Here is a 15,818-nt window from a genome sequence, read left to right on the forward strand (position 1 = left end):
GGATGTTGTACTAGAGACTAGAACCTACACAGTAACTGAGTACAGGACGTTAACACTCACCCTTGAGGATGTTGTACTAGAGACTAGAACCTACACAGTTACTGAGTACAGGACATTAGCACTCACCCCTGAGGATGTTGTACTAGAGACTAGAACCTACANCGATCATCATTAATCCCACTGTCAAAATATCATTGATTCATCATTAATCCAACTGTCAAAATATCATTGTTTCATCAATAATCCCACTGTCAAAATAGCATTGGTTCATCATTAATCCCACTGTCAAAATATCATTGGTTCATCTTTAATACCACTGACAAAATAACATTAGTTCATCATTAATCCCACTGTCAAAATATCATTGGTTCATCATTAATCCCACTGTCAAAATATCATTGGTTCATCTTTAATACCACTGACAAAATAACATTAGTTCATCATTAATCCCACTGACAAAATATCATTGAATGATCATTAATCCCACTGACAAAATATCATTGGTTGATCATTCATCTAAATGTCAAAATATCATTAGTTCATCATTAATCCCACTGTCAAAATATCATTGGTTGAGCATTAACACAACATTTTGACAGTCCAGTACAAATGATCATCAGATATATATTTACTACAGTGATCCTGTCTCAACTGATCCCTGAACAATGGAGAAACCTGTATAAACAAACCTGTATAAGCTGGACACCTATATAATACAGATATCCAGCAACTTTAATTTGTATGTGCCAATGTAAAACCTGTCCATTCTAGACTAAACTTGATGTCCTGACGGTGTAAGTATAGACTGGTATAACAGTACCATTATTTCTATCAATAACTTGAGAGACAACCAGGAAACTAACTAGTGTTTAGATTGAACTGTCGTTCAGGAAGTAATCAAGTTTATTCAAAAGATTAATAAAATCAACAGAATATAACCCACATGAAAAAAATAGATAGAATTCTCCTTAGTTTTATTTTAAAAATTTATTATAATTAACTGTTTATATCTCACATGAAAGTGGGGAAAATACTGTTTTTGTATTGTTGATCCTCGCGAAAATTACAATCACTAGATGCCATACTAGAGACTAGAACTTACACAGTAACTGAGTACAGGACGTTAGCACTCACCCCTGAGGATGTTGTACTAGAGACTAGAACCTANGTATTGGTTCATCATTAATCCAACTGTCAAAAAAATAATTGGTTCATCATTAGTCCCACTGTCGAAATATCATTAGTTCATCATTTATCCCATTGTCAAAATATCATTGGATAATCATTAATCCCACTGTCAAAATATCATTGGTTCATAATTAATCCAACTGTCAAAATATCATTAGGTCATCATTAATCCCACTGTCAAAATATCATTGGTTCATCATTAATCCAACTGACCAAATATCATTGGTTCATCATAAATCCCACTGTCAAAATATCATTGGATCATCATTAATCCCACTGTCAAAATATCAATGGTTCATAATTAATCCAACTGTCAAAATATCATTGATTCATCATTAATCCCACTGGCCAAATATCATTGGTTCATCATTAATCCCACTGACAAAATATCATTGGTTCATCATTAATCCCACTGTCAAAATATCATTGAATGATCATTAATCCCACTGTCAAAATATCATTAGTTCATCATTAATCCCACTGTCAAAATATCATTGTTTGATAATTAATCCCACTGTCAAAATTTCATTGAATGATCATTAATCCCACTGTCAAAATATCATTGATTCATCATTAATCCCAGTCAAAATATCATTGGTTCGTCATTAATCCCACTGTCAAAATATCATTGGTTCGTCATTAATCCCACAGTCAAAATATCATTGGTTCATCATTAATCCCAGTCAAAATATCATTAGTTCATCATTAATCCCACTGTCAAAATATATCCTTGTTCGATCATTAATCCCACTGTCAAAATTTCATTGAATGATCATTAATCCCACTGTCAAAATATCATTAGTTCATCATTAATCTTAATGTCAAAATATCATTGGTTGATCATTTATCCCACTGTCAAAATAACAATGGTTCATCATTAATCCCACTGTCNAATTAGAACCTACACAGTTACTGAGTACAGGACGTTAGCACTCACCCCTGAGGATGTTGTACTAGAGACTAGAACCTACACAGTAACTGAGTACAGGGCCTTAGCACTCACCCCTGAGGATGTTGTACTAGAGACTAGAACCTACATAGTAACTGAGTACAGGACGTTAACACTCACCCCTGAGGATGGTTTTCTAGAGACTAGAAACTACACAGTAACTGAGTACAGGACGTTAGCACTCGCCCTTGAGGATGTTTTACTAGAGACTAGAACCTACACAGTTACTGAGTACAGAACGTTAGCACTCACCCCTGAGGATGTTGTACTAGAGACTAGAACCTACACTGTAACTGAGTACAGGACGTAAGCACTCACCCCAGGGGATGTTGTACTAGAGACTAGAACCTACACAGTAACTGAGTACAGGACGTTAGCACTCACCCTTGAGGATGTTTTACTAGAGACTAGAACCTACACAGTTACTGAGTACAGAACGTTAGCACTCACCCCTGAGGATGTTGTACTAGAGACTAGAACCTACATAGTAACTGAGTACAGGACGTTAACACTCACCCCAGGGGATGCTGTACTAGAGACTAGAACCTACACAGTAACTGAGTACAAGACGTTAACACTCACCCCTGAGGATGTTGTACTAGAGACTAGAACCTACAAAGTAACTGAGTACAGGACGTTAACACTCACCCCTGAGGATGTTGTACTAGAGACTAGAACCTACAAAGTAACTGAGTACAGGACGTTAACACTCACCCCTAAGGATGTTGTTCTAGAGACTAGAACCTACACAGTAACTGAGTACAGGACGTTAACACTAACCCCAGGGGATGCTGTACTAGTGAGACAAGCAGCTCCACAGCCAATGCACTGGCTAAGTAACTCATCCCTGGACGAGACACAGTACACTGCTGATCCAGAGTTCGGTCCCTTGTTGACTGTAAATATACAAATTAAAGGATGAATACCAGGTTTTAGGTTTTAGAATATACACATATGCTTCAGATCATCAGAATTTAACTATATACCACTAAAGATGAATACCAATAAACTGATATGGGGTGGATTTTAAATGATTTCCTTAATTTTCCCCTCCCTCTTCCTGCCCTTAAAAGCAACCTTCCATCGAAAAAATTGAGGCCCCTTTACCCAAAGGTGCTCCACGCAGAATTTGGTTAAAATCCCTCCCATCAAACTAAAGGAAAAGGGTTTTAAAGATTTACTTTAAGTTCCCCTATTGGGCCCACCCCTTTGCCCCCACGGAGGCCATACCCTCTGTTTATTCAAAATTGAGTCCCCTTTGTCCAAGGATGCTCAAGGCCAAATTTAGTCAAAATCCACTGAGACGTTCAGGTCTATTAGCGTTTTAAAGGATAAGTTGACCGACGGACCTCACTGGCCCTGTGGCAGGTGAGTTAAAAACTTCAACAAAAACAGACTATTTAAGATATCTGAGTTCATAATGATGAACTATACTTACATTTCCTGGAGCGACAACATCATTACAGAAGTAGCATCCAAGTTTGTCTCCGGGAATGATCATGTAACTAGAGAGTGGCTCTACCTCAGAGGGAGTGTTGCCCTCCGTGTCAGATTTCAGGCCGTGTCTCATTACCAGGAATGTGTCAAAACCCAGAGCCGCACAAATCACTATCTGGAATGCGAGATAACATTGGTAATTAACCTATTAAAAAAAATCAGAAACATGGATCTATATTTAGCTTCATTTTTCCTTATAAGCTCTTTTACTCTTCGTTGTTTCTTCATTACTCTGTAAAACTTTTTTTGAAATGAATAACTTAATTTTCATATTCACAATGACAATTAACAATTTCTGTAACCTTCTTATGAGCAGCAGCCATGACAGTTGGTAACCAACGACTCTCTCTGGTATCCAGGAGGAGGAACACTGCATCATGAGATTTTATTAGATCTTCCAGTTGTTGGACATCCTTCTTAGTGCCTTCTAAGGCCCCTCCTGTTTGAGGAATGTAAATCATGACCATTACATGAGTATTATTACCGACAGAATTGTTTTAAAGAAAAGTCAATAATGTATGCCCAAAGCAAGCTTTCAAACTTCTATTTCTTTTCTTATAAACAATGATTTCACAAAGGTCTCCCTTAGCAAAATAAATCATTACAATATAGCTATTTTGAGAGTGTTTTTACAGGCTCATCTCAAGCTCCCTCTATGGTAGGGAGTAAGACACATATGTCTATCCCTCATATTTGCCTGTTTAGTGTTTCCCAGATAAATACAGTAGATCTTGTATAAATATCTTGTATAGTACCTGAAACAGGATGGCCTGGCATCGGAATCGACATAGAAATTCCCTGAGCATCCTGTTAAAATAATTAAAATATATTATTAGTGCAAACCTTACTTTTTTTATTTAATTTTCAATCTAGACTAGTGTGAAAATTGAATTTGCAAACATCAAATTTTATTTTCAATACTCAGATAAATTTTCCTGTGTCCAACAACAAGGTCAACGTATAATTTAAAATAGATTTAAAGGGAAATAACTACAATCGTCATAGACTATGCTGCAATTGTACAGATATAAAAAATACAGTAACAGTCTAGTGCTACCTGATTAGTAGTCTGTATTGATTGTAATTCAATGGATATAAATAATTTTTGACAAACCAAATGCCCTGGACAAAATTGATAGTAAAATTTCTATCAGAATTCCAGCTACTTACAACTCCTGGGAATATTTTCTGTAAAGACAGAGCTGCTGCCTCAGCCTTCGGCCTGCCCCCCTGCATACAGTCTTCAAACACAAACAGGCTCTGTCTCACAGGATTGGAGTAGGACACCGTACCATTGTCGACCAGAGTTATCTTCCTTACTCCCCATCCCTGGTGACAGAATATTTTAAATGAGATGTAAATATTGCTATAATTTTTTGTGCAATTTTTGATAAAATAGTATTAACTGTGTAAAGCAAGAAATATTGCGATTTTCTTTCATTTACTGATAATATGTTTTTTACAAAGGCAATGTACTGAGCTAACAACAGCTTCAACACTGGTTTCTGACTCTAGCAATCGCAGTATCATTTACTTTCTTCTCATGTTTACCAAAATAATCCTAATTACTAAAAACACAAAATTATTTTTTATATAGAATTCTTACCAACAGACATCTTGCAACATTGCACCCCAGAGTTCCAGCCCCAAGTAGTAGACATTTTGTCTTTGAGATTTGGTCAAGGTCAAGTTCTGGCAGGAGTCTCCACCTCATCAACTTCAGATTGAGGTCTACTGCTGATGCTGCAAGCCTTTTAATATGGAATTAGATTTATGGCTGTGTAAAAAGTCTATTTCAGAAGAAATTTGAATTTTTTAACAGTGAAATTGTTTTTTTCTATGTTTATCTTTAAATGTTCATATCTAGTTCTAAGTAGCATAGTTAAGTTCAAACTTAACCTATGTCCTACTGTATGCAATTATTCTTATCACACACCTACTTAACTCATTCACCCCTGAAATTTCCTAATGAACTATTCCAACCTTTGAATTGGAAGAGTTCAAATGTGTCTTCAGGGGTGAATGAGTTAATCTTTACATTATTGATACATGCATTCTTCAGACTACGTAACATGGAATATTTTATCACACAAACGTATCATAAAGCTCAACAAGACATCCTTTTTGGCTAAAATCGGTAATTATCCACTGGTCCAATTGATGAATTAAAACAAATCTTAGTCTGGAATACCATATAGAGCATAATTAGTTCCAAAAAATTATCGGAATAATTGAACAGATAATATAAATTACTTTTTTCAAATGAAACAAAGTAATAAACTTATAATCAAGACTGCATTTTGCATCTACAATTTCTTTTCTTTTTTAAATAGCAATTTTTTAAAGAATGATATTTTTTAAAGAAAACCAAACATGTCTGTACTTAGATGGGTCCATGCTGGAGCTTAGATTGACGATCCTAGGTCCTAGCTTTTGTCGTTCGTTTTTCTCCCATCCCACACATTTAGGACATTCTGTTCAATAAAAAATAAAGATCAGAAAATGAAATTAAAACCAATGAAATTGTTTTTTGTAATACAAATAGTTCAAACCACAACAGGTGAAAATTGGATGGAAATTTTTCCCTTCAAATATCTCATTGTACGCTCAATTGGATGGAAATTTTTCCCTTCAAATATCTCATTGTACGCTCAATTTTAAACTCTTGAAACATGCCTGTTTATACAGTATATCAGACCTGGGGGGTTTAGGGTAACTTTGTGTCTAGGAGGTGTATACACACAGTTTATGTATATCTTAATTTTTACCATGCAGAACTTCCCCCATGGACATTTCAAAATGTTGGCAAGTATGCTTTGTAAACATGTTTCCTCTTCTGTGATCTCAACCCCAACCCCCCCAGATCTCATGCTACCATCTATCCCAGGAACACATACAGAAATGACTTATTAGCGACACTTGAGCTGTGTATCCCTTCTCAGTAGTGCTTAAAATTACACTGTTTTAAATTCCAGACCTCATCCCAAACTATGGTGATTCTATTCATGACAAATTTGTTAAACAGGAGGCAATGGTCTAAATTGCTAATCCAGATTGCTTTTTTTTTCTTTTTTTAATCAGATTTAACCAAAGCAATGTTTCAGGAGGATCAAGGTTACAGTAAATTAAGCAAATTTCACATTCCTTCATTCCCGTACCCTATGGAACAAATACAATGAATCTATGCCTCATACTTCTCAAGAAGTTATTTTAAAATTCTAACATGCTTTAACTCTGATCTTGACATTAGGTCAATGTCAATTATTTGAACAAATTTGATAGCCCTCTTACCCAGGTGGCTATAGAACAAATATTAAGACTATAGATCCCGTGGTTCTTTATAAGATTATTTGTTACATGAAGAGTTTAAATACTTCTGACCCATGTCTTGAATGTATGCAAGGTCATTTATTTGAACAAATGTGGCAGCTTTTAACAACAGCAAGTTACAGTACAAATGTTATGACTAAGCTTTATGTTTCTGCAGAAAAAAACCTGTTTAAATAAAAGTTGAGGAGATACCTACAGAAGACAGTTGCTGTGTTATCACACAACCCACTATGTAACAGGTAAGCTGATTTATTTACATACCTGTCAATTCTTTCATGGATGTAAACTTCACGGTAAATACGAGACTGCTGGTTATGTTTCTAACTCCATCTTTACTGCGATCTCGGAAACATAACACCTGGATTTCACTGAGGTTATCTCCCCTGAAAATAGATTTAGTACAGTAGGATGAGCAAAGCTTCACTGATTAAAACTGTTTGATTCATAGTAATAAAAAATATACTCAAATGATACACTGTAAAAGCACTCTCCAGTTGACTATTCATACAGTTTACTGGTCATATCTTAGGTATGAGAGCATTTCTGAACAACTAGAGTACTGACCGTTAGTATTATGAGAATAATGACCATAGTACAATGACAATGATGATAATGACCACTCATGAGCTAGAACACTCATCATTTGTGGGCTACGAAAATACTTAAAAACATTGCAGGCTATACAAAAACATGTTCCAATCATATTCATGTTTAAAATACTGACCATTTTTGGGCAATAAGAGCTAGGTAATTCCTGAGAGGCCAGCCCGGATGGCCGTCCAATGTACATGGGTCAGCAAAACCAAATGTCACCTGTCAGAGAAAAAAAATATTACATGATAATAACTGAATTCTAGATCTAATATATCTACTCAACCAACTAAAGAAAAATTGAGTTTTCAGAAAATTATATATACCAGGTATCAATTAAATAAATGCAATAAACATGTAAGAAATCTTATTCTAGATGTAAGAGTAAACAAACTTTAAAATTGCAATTCATAATCCTAATTACACATTATATAACTGAATCAATATCTTACACTCAAAGAGGAAGGACAAATTGAGACAAACCTTTTTGGAATCAGCTAAATGTTTATCCATACATTTGACCTCTTGAACTTGGACCTCTGTATCCATGGTAATAAGGAAGTAACCGACAAATGAGGAACATGATGACTGAAACCTATCATAAGAAGATTCCAGGAGTTTGATCTGATGAAAAAAAAGGAAAAGAAATCAATATGCAGCAGAAAGTTGACAAAAAAGTTCAAAGAATTCACTGTTTTAAACGTTAACTTTTTAATGTCATCATGATATTATTCTTTGAGGTATCGAAACTTTAATATCAAAACAAGGGAAATCAAAATGACTATAGAAAACGGGAATGGTTATTATCTCAACACCCTGTAAGTCATCTTAATAATTATAGTCCACAATTTCCTCTATTTACTGGCAATATAATCACGACAAATCTGAACTCAAGCCCATATGTCTACAATGGAACAATCATGATGTCTGTATAATCTTGAAAACTTGGTATGGATAGGAAATTGTTCAAATATTGCTCTAAAATGATGGTAGGACTGTTTGAGGTGGGACTTTCCTGGGAAAAATGGCAAAGTTAACTGCACAAGGCAGGGCTTAGTGGAGGGAGATAAGTGTTACCTTAGGTTCAACTAGGAACAAGTGTTACCTTAGATTTCACCAGGGACAAGTGTTACCTTAGATTCAACAGGAACAAGGGTTACCTTAGGTTTCACCAGGAACAGGTGTTACCTAAGATTCACCAGGAACAAGTGTTACCTGAGATTCAACAGGAACAAGCGTTACCTTAGATTCACAAGGAATAAGTGTTACCATTGGTTCACCAGGAACAAGTGTTACCTCAGGTTTCACCAGGGACAAGTGTTACCTTAGATTCACCAGGAACAAGAGTTACCTTAGATTCACCAGGGACAAGTGTTACCTTAGGTTTCACCACGAACAAGTGTTACCCTAGGTTTCACCAGGGACAAGTGTTTCCTTAGGTTTCACCAGGAACAAGTATTACCTTAGATTCACCAGGAACAAGAGTTACCTTAGATTCACCAGGGACAAGTGTTACCTTAGGTTCAACTACGAACAAGTGTTACCTAAGATTCACCGGGAACAAGTGTTACCTTAGGTTTCACCAGGGACAAGAGTTACCTTAGATTCAACAGGAACAAGGGTTACCTTAGGTTTCACCAGGAAAAAGTGTTACCTTAGATTCAACAGGAACAAGGGTTACCTTAGGTTTCACCAGGAAAAAGTGTTACCTTAGATTCAACAGGAACAAGGGTTACCTTAGGTTTCACCAGGAACAGGTGTTACCTAAGATTCACCAGGAACAAGTTTTACCTTAGGTTTCACCAGGAACAAGTATTACCTTAGATTCACCAGGAACAAGAGTTACCTTAGATTCACCAGGGACAAGTGTTACCTTAGGTTCAACTAGAACAAGTATTACCTTAGGTTTCACTAGGAACCAATGTTACCTTAGGTTCAACTAGAACAAGTATTACCTTAGGTTTAACTAGGAACAAGTGTTACCTTAGGTTCTACTAGGAACAAGTGTTACCTTAGGTTCCACTAGAACAAGTGTTACTTTAGGTTCAACTAGAACAAGTATTACCTTAGGTTTCACTAGGAACCAATGTTACCTTAGGTTCAACTAGAACAAGTATTACCTTAGGTTTAACTAGGAACAAGTGTTACCTAAGATTCAACAGGAACAAGTGTTACCTTAGGTACAACTAGGAACAAGTGTTACCTAAGATTCACCAGGAACAAGTTTTACCTTAGGTTTCACCAGGAACAGGTGTTACCTAAGATTCACCAGGAACAAGTTTTACCTTAGGTTTCACCAGGAACAAATGTTACCGTAGGTGTCACCAGGAACAAGTGTTACCTTAGGCTTCACCAGGAACAAATGTTACCATAGGTTTCACCAGGAACAAGTGTTACCTTAGGTTTCACCAGGGACAAGTGTTACCTTAGGTTTCACCAGGGACAAGAGTTACCTTAGATTCAACAGGAACAAGTGTTACCTTAGGTTCAACTAGGAACAAGTGTTACCTAAGATTCACCAGGAACAAGTGTTACCTAAGATTCAACAGGAACAAGTGTTACCTTAGATTCACAAGGAATAAGTGTTACCATTGGTTCACCAGGAATAAGTGTTACCTTAGGTTTCACAAGGAACAGGTGTTACCTTAGGTTTCACCAGGAACAAGTGTCACCTAAGGTTTTACCAGGAACAAGTGTTACCTTAGATTCACCAGGAACAAGTGTAACCTTAGGTTTCACCAGGAACAAGTGATACCTTAGGTTTCACCAGGAACAAGTGTTACCTTAGGTTTCACCAGGAACAAGTGTTACCTTAGGTTTCACCAGGAACAAGTGTTACCTTAGGTTTCACCAGGAACAAGTGTTACCTTAGGTTTCACCAGGAACAAGTGTTACCTTAGGTTTCACCAGGAACAAGTGTTACCTTAGGTTTCACCAGGAACAAGTGTTACCTTAGGTTTCACCAGGAACAAGTGTTACCTTAGGTTTCACCAGGAACAAGTGTTACCTTAGGTTTCACCAGGAACAAGTGTTACCTTAGGTTTCACCAGGAACAAGTGTTACCTTAGGTTTCACCAGGAACAAGTGTTACCTTAGGTTTCACCAGGAACAAGTGTTACCTTAGGTTTCACCAGGAACAAGTGTTACCTTAGGTTTCACCAGGAACAAGTGTTACCTTAGGTTTCACCAGGAACAAGTGTTACCTTAGGTTTCACCAGGAACAAGTATTACCTTAGGTTTCACCAGGAACAAGTGTTACCTTAGGTTTCACCAGGAACAAGTGTTACCTTAGGTTTCACCAGGAACAAGTGTTACCATAGGTTTCACCAGGAACAAGTGTTACCATAGGTTTCACCAGGAACAAGTATTTTCTTAGGTTTCAACAGGAACAAGTGTTACCATAGGTTTCACCAGGAACAAGTGTTACGTTACCTGAGGTTTCACCAGGAACAAGTGTTACCTTAGGTTTCACCAGGATTAAGTGTTACCATAGGTTTCACCAAGAACAAGTATTACCTTAGGTTTCAACAGGAACAAGTGTTACCATATGTTTCACTATGAAGCAATGATACCTTAAGTACAAATAGGAACATAGGTTCCACTAGGAACAAGTATTACCTTAGATTTCCTTTGTTGGCCCTTATGACCTACCCTGTATTGATGTGCCGTTTTGATAATAATAGTAATAATATTCACTAGGAAGTTAGGAACAAGTGTTACTTTAGGTTTCACTAGGAACAAGTGTTACCTTAGGTTTTACCAGGAACAAGTGTTACCTTAGGTTCCACTAGAACAATTGTTACCTTAGATTCAACTAGGAACAAGTATACTTTAGGTTCAACTAGAACAAGTATTACCTTAGATTCAACTAGGAACAAGTGTTACCTTAGGTTCCACTAGAACAAGTGTTACTTTAGGTTCAACTAGAACAAGTATTACCTTAGGTTTCACTAGGACCCAATGTTACCTTAGGTTCAACTAGAACAAGTATTACCTTAGGTTTAACTAGGAACAAGTGTTACCTTAGATTTAACTAGGAACAAGTGTTACTTCAGGTTTCCTTTGTTGGCCCTAATGACCTATCCTGTGTTGATGGGCCGTTAACCATTTACAAATAATAATAATTATATTCACTAAGAACAAGTGTTACCTTAGGTTCCACTAGGAACAAGTGTTACCTTAGGTTCCACTAGGAACAAGTGTTACCTGAAGTTTCACTAGGAACAAGTGTTACCTTAGGTTCCACTAGGAACAAGTGTTACCTTAGGTTCCACTAGGAACAAGTGTTACCTGAAGTTTCAATATGAAAAAAACAATACCTTAAGTTTGAATAGGAACAAATGTTACCAAAGGTTCCACTAGGAACAAGTGTTACCTTTGGTTCCACTAGTAACAAGTGTTACCTTAGATTCACCAGGAACAAGTGTTACCTTTGGTTCTACTAGTAACAAGTGTTACCTTCGGTTCTACTAGGAATAAAAATCATTAGTAAGTAAGTATCAACAAGCATAACATAAAATCAAACCTGTTCTGCAGAAAATGCTTTATCCAAGGTCACTGGTGTCGTTACCATGGAAATGTCAAGTGGTGGACAAAGACATGGAAATGCAAACCAGTAGTAATAGACGTATTTTTTCAGGTCCTGCAAATGAAGAATAATATCTGTACACAGTAATCAACTATCATGTAATTTTAAAGAAAGGCTTTTTCTTTTAAATATTTTTCTGCAAAAAAAAATCCGCCACAAAGATGCTGCAATACTCCCATTGTTTATTTTATATCTATTTTTTCTCACTTTGATGCAAATATACTCATATTATATACATATTCTTTAATGAAGAGGATTTACATAGTTGATATATATTAAATATATGTACTTACTGCATATGTAAGGAGTAGAAATCGTGACAACAGGGTCGGATCTTCCACGGCCTTCCCACTGACAATGTCTTCCCATATCTATAATACAATTCAATATCTAAACAATAACTTTACAGTCCATATTAAATATAAATACAGGGGTGTACAATTTATTTATTTTTAAACTAGTATGCAGACAGATTTAATAAATTCTAATAGTCTGAGTGATATTTTCATAAAAGCAAATAGAGAAAATTTTCATCCAAAATCAAATTTACTAGCACTAGGCATTGGGATAATAGAATTGCACACTTCTGTATTACATTATTATATACCGTACATTGATTGAGAGGTTTGAAGCTAAATCACTTAGCCATCCTGTTACAAAAATAACTGACTGAATCTGTGTCCTGAAATCACCTAAATCACTGCATCATCGCAAGCCACCAGTTTTAATCTACTGATGTTCCTACAATCGGGACTGGATTAAAACCTGTGGTATTCAACAATGCAATCTCTGATGATCATTAAACACCTCTACGATTGCTAGGGCTGCAACGATAAATCCTTTCATATCGCAATATTTTCTTGTGTATCGTATCAAATTGTTTTGTTTGTGTGTATCACGATACACTAACTACTCAAATTATCAATCAGTTTTTATCAAACTCTAAAAAAGTGTACGCATATTTTTTTAATCCTTCTGTAAAGATGTGGTCCACTATGTGCAGTCATACCCAAAACTTCTAGAAATTATACAAAAATACATTTCGATAGTATTTATTATTGAAGTCTATGACAAAACTCAATATAGTCCTGTACTCAATCAGTAGGAAGTTGACCTTTTAAGCAGTCAGATATGTCATACCGTGATACGTATCATATCGTAAGCATCACATGTACACAGCGATACACATCGAATCGTGAGGTATGCGTATTGTTGCAGCCCTAGAAAATCAGTGTACCTGTTTGCCTGATTGCTCCAGGAGACTTTTTTTGTCACATTCTTTGAAACTGTCAATTGTATTTGTATTGTGCAGTGTTCCTACAGTCTTGAAACATCTGGTTGGGGTTTTGGAAATTCTGAAAATATCAATACATTTATTGGTATACACACAGTGTATACCCAAAATACACACTATCAGCCATGAAAATTAGAAATTGGGTAAATTGTAGTTTACATATAGGCTTGATCAGATCTTGAAAATGAGTAAAAAAGCATTTCGTTGTCAAAACAATGCTCTTATAATACCTATAATTCACTCATGAATACATAATCCTTTATACAATAAACAATACAAAATCACAGTAGATTACATGTCACTATACAATGCTATTTACTATTGTGCCTAATTCAGAAACATGATTATTTGTAGTATTTTAACTTACGTTTATGTTCTTTTACATCCAGTTAGCTAATTTGCTTATGTCAGAGACAAAATTAACATACATCTTTTTTTTGAGATGGAGACGAAATCAGGGAGGGCCAAAATTGCAGGCACCCACCCTGTTCCCAGTAGGGAGGGGGCTTATTTGCAAGAGGGGGCTTATTTGCGGTCAAATACGGTATGATATTCAGATGTATTTGCATTATAGGTATATTTGCTTGACATTTTGGAAATAATGCATTGCTATACCAGGTATGTTTAATATTTTTTAAATGCAATTAAGCTCAACAATGAGTTAGAAATCAAAATGCATGATACATTATTATATAAAACATACATGTAGGTACTTTATGGTAAATTGAATTTGAATATAATAATAACAATTTGAGGTTCTTATATACTGCTTTATCACAACCAAGTTCGTAGGTCATCTCAAAGCGGTTCACAAATTATTATCCGCAGTTATAGGGCCTTTGCAACCAGCCAATATCTTTCTCAACTCCCTGGGGAGCATACAGCCGGTGCTGCCATTTTGGCACTCACAGCTAGTATTCTACAATTCTAGCACTGCCCAACCACGTACTCATTTACAGCTGAGTAGACTGGAACAAGCGGAGTAAAGTATCTTGCTCAAAGATACAACACAGTGCCTTGCCGCGACTCGAACCCACAACCCTTCGGTCACGAGCTCGGCGTAAAAAGACTTTTTCGCTATTCGTAGTTTCTGTTATAGTAACTTACTCGTCAAAGGCAGTATACTCCACATTCATACGGCATGGTACACCAACAGGATCACCTGTAGCAATTATAGGTCATTAAGTGATGTTATGGACAGCTTCTATTTTCAAAAACTTCTTCATAGTAATTAATAAACCCAAGTAGCTGAAGGAGATTCAAAATTAATTGACTATGGACAAACAAACAATAGTTGCATGCGTTTCCCTTTTTCCTTACCTATTTTCTACCCAAATAGCAAACCTGAAAGGATTACGGTCGCCTTCTAGCTTTGAGCTGGAGGGAATTTCCGTTAAGCTCAATGGTAGAGCGTCCGACTAGGAACCTGGAGATTGAGGGTTCAATCCCCGGTGGAAGCACACTATTCTCTTTCCTGTTACATAACTAATAAGAAGAACATCTACCCCAATATTTTAAGGGAAGTGCAGGTACAGGTATTTTTACTTTCAGTTTTTGGTTTGTTTTCACAGGAATGTTTAAGATAATGTGTTTTACATGCGTTCAAAAGATGTATATAAGCAACATAGTTCTTTTCATAGTAAGATGTCATGACTAAGACACACACGTGATCAGATCACATGGCCTAGCTTGTTGACATTGGATTAACTAATTTTGATATTAAAATAAGATACAATGTGCTTAGAGATGGCTATTTAAATGAAACACAGGTACATATCGCAAATGAGAAAAAAATACTAATTCACTTATATCTTATTCGCTATAGGTTACATGTGCCGACAGTAACATTTATATTTTATATCATTTTATACTAATATCATATAATCATAATCATTATCAGTTAATAGTGACAAGAGGTTGCCTCACCATTGAAATAAAATCCATGTATAGGTTTCGGTGATTCGTCGAGTCCATAAATATTTAACTTGTTATCTGACAGTTTGTGCCAAAATCCTGCATCGAGAAAACTGCTGAAGGGGGCAAATTGGAGAGCTTTGTTAGCCATCTGTCAAAAGTGAAACCAGTCGCCGAATATAATATACTTCCAGTCACGTGATAGCGTACAAAAACTTCCGGGTAACAGCAGTTAATAAAGATAACATTTGTGATTGGTTAGAATTTCTCTTGTCTTTTCGATACGGTGGTAAATCTTGTACGCCTTTCCCGGTCCCGGACTAAAATCCCGTACCAGGAATAATATGAAATAGGCACAGCCCATAAACGAGTGCACATCGTTCAGTAATCTTTGTGATGATAGTGTAGATTTCGGGCGCCTGCGGCGCCCCCAGCTAAGAACTTTTAAAAAGGTAACAAAACGAACA

General features: G+C 36.2%; 1 protein-coding gene across 2 annotated transcripts in view; it reads right to left on the reverse strand.

Annotated features, from left to right (window-relative positions):
* LOC110443348 (ubiquitin-like modifier-activating enzyme ATG7) overlaps window positions 1-15,576 on the reverse strand; it is a 21,003-nt gene extending 5,427 nt beyond the window's left edge. For both annotated transcript variants that reach the window (XR_002462101.1, XM_021487526.1), the window contains exons 1-15: window positions 15,364-15,576; window positions 14,545-14,599; window positions 13,381-13,498; window positions 12,437-12,514; window positions 12,081-12,197; window positions 8,039-8,179; window positions 7,689-7,777; window positions 7,226-7,347; window positions 6,018-6,108; window positions 5,241-5,385; window positions 4,805-4,963; window positions 4,390-4,441; window positions 3,937-4,073; window positions 3,576-3,749; window positions 2,918-3,033 (exon numbers count right to left, since the gene is read on the reverse strand). Coding sequence is in view for 1 of the 2 variants with exons in the window: in XM_021487526.1 (XP_021343201.1) it covers window positions 2,918-3,033; window positions 3,576-3,749; window positions 3,937-4,073; window positions 4,390-4,441; window positions 4,805-4,963; window positions 5,241-5,385; window positions 6,018-6,108; window positions 7,226-7,347; window positions 7,689-7,777; window positions 8,039-8,179; window positions 12,081-12,197; window positions 12,437-12,514; window positions 13,381-13,498; window positions 14,545-14,599; window positions 15,364-15,502 (1,733 nt within the window). In the remaining variant the exon portion in view is untranslated. The remainder of the gene's footprint in view (window positions 1-2,917; window positions 3,034-3,575; window positions 3,750-3,936; window positions 4,074-4,389; window positions 4,442-4,804; window positions 4,964-5,240; window positions 5,386-6,017; window positions 6,109-7,225; window positions 7,348-7,688; window positions 7,778-8,038; window positions 8,180-12,080; window positions 12,198-12,436; window positions 12,515-13,380; window positions 13,499-14,544; window positions 14,600-15,363) is intronic.
* Window positions 15,577-15,818: the final 242 nt, after the last annotated feature.

This window comes from Mizuhopecten yessoensis, unplaced genomic scaffold (genome assembly GCF_002113885.1).
Source record: "Mizuhopecten yessoensis strain PY_sf001 unplaced genomic scaffold, ASM211388v2 scaffold716341, whole genome shotgun sequence".
Lineage (NCBI taxonomy): Eukaryota > Metazoa > Mollusca > Bivalvia > Pectinida > Pectinidae > Mizuhopecten > Mizuhopecten yessoensis.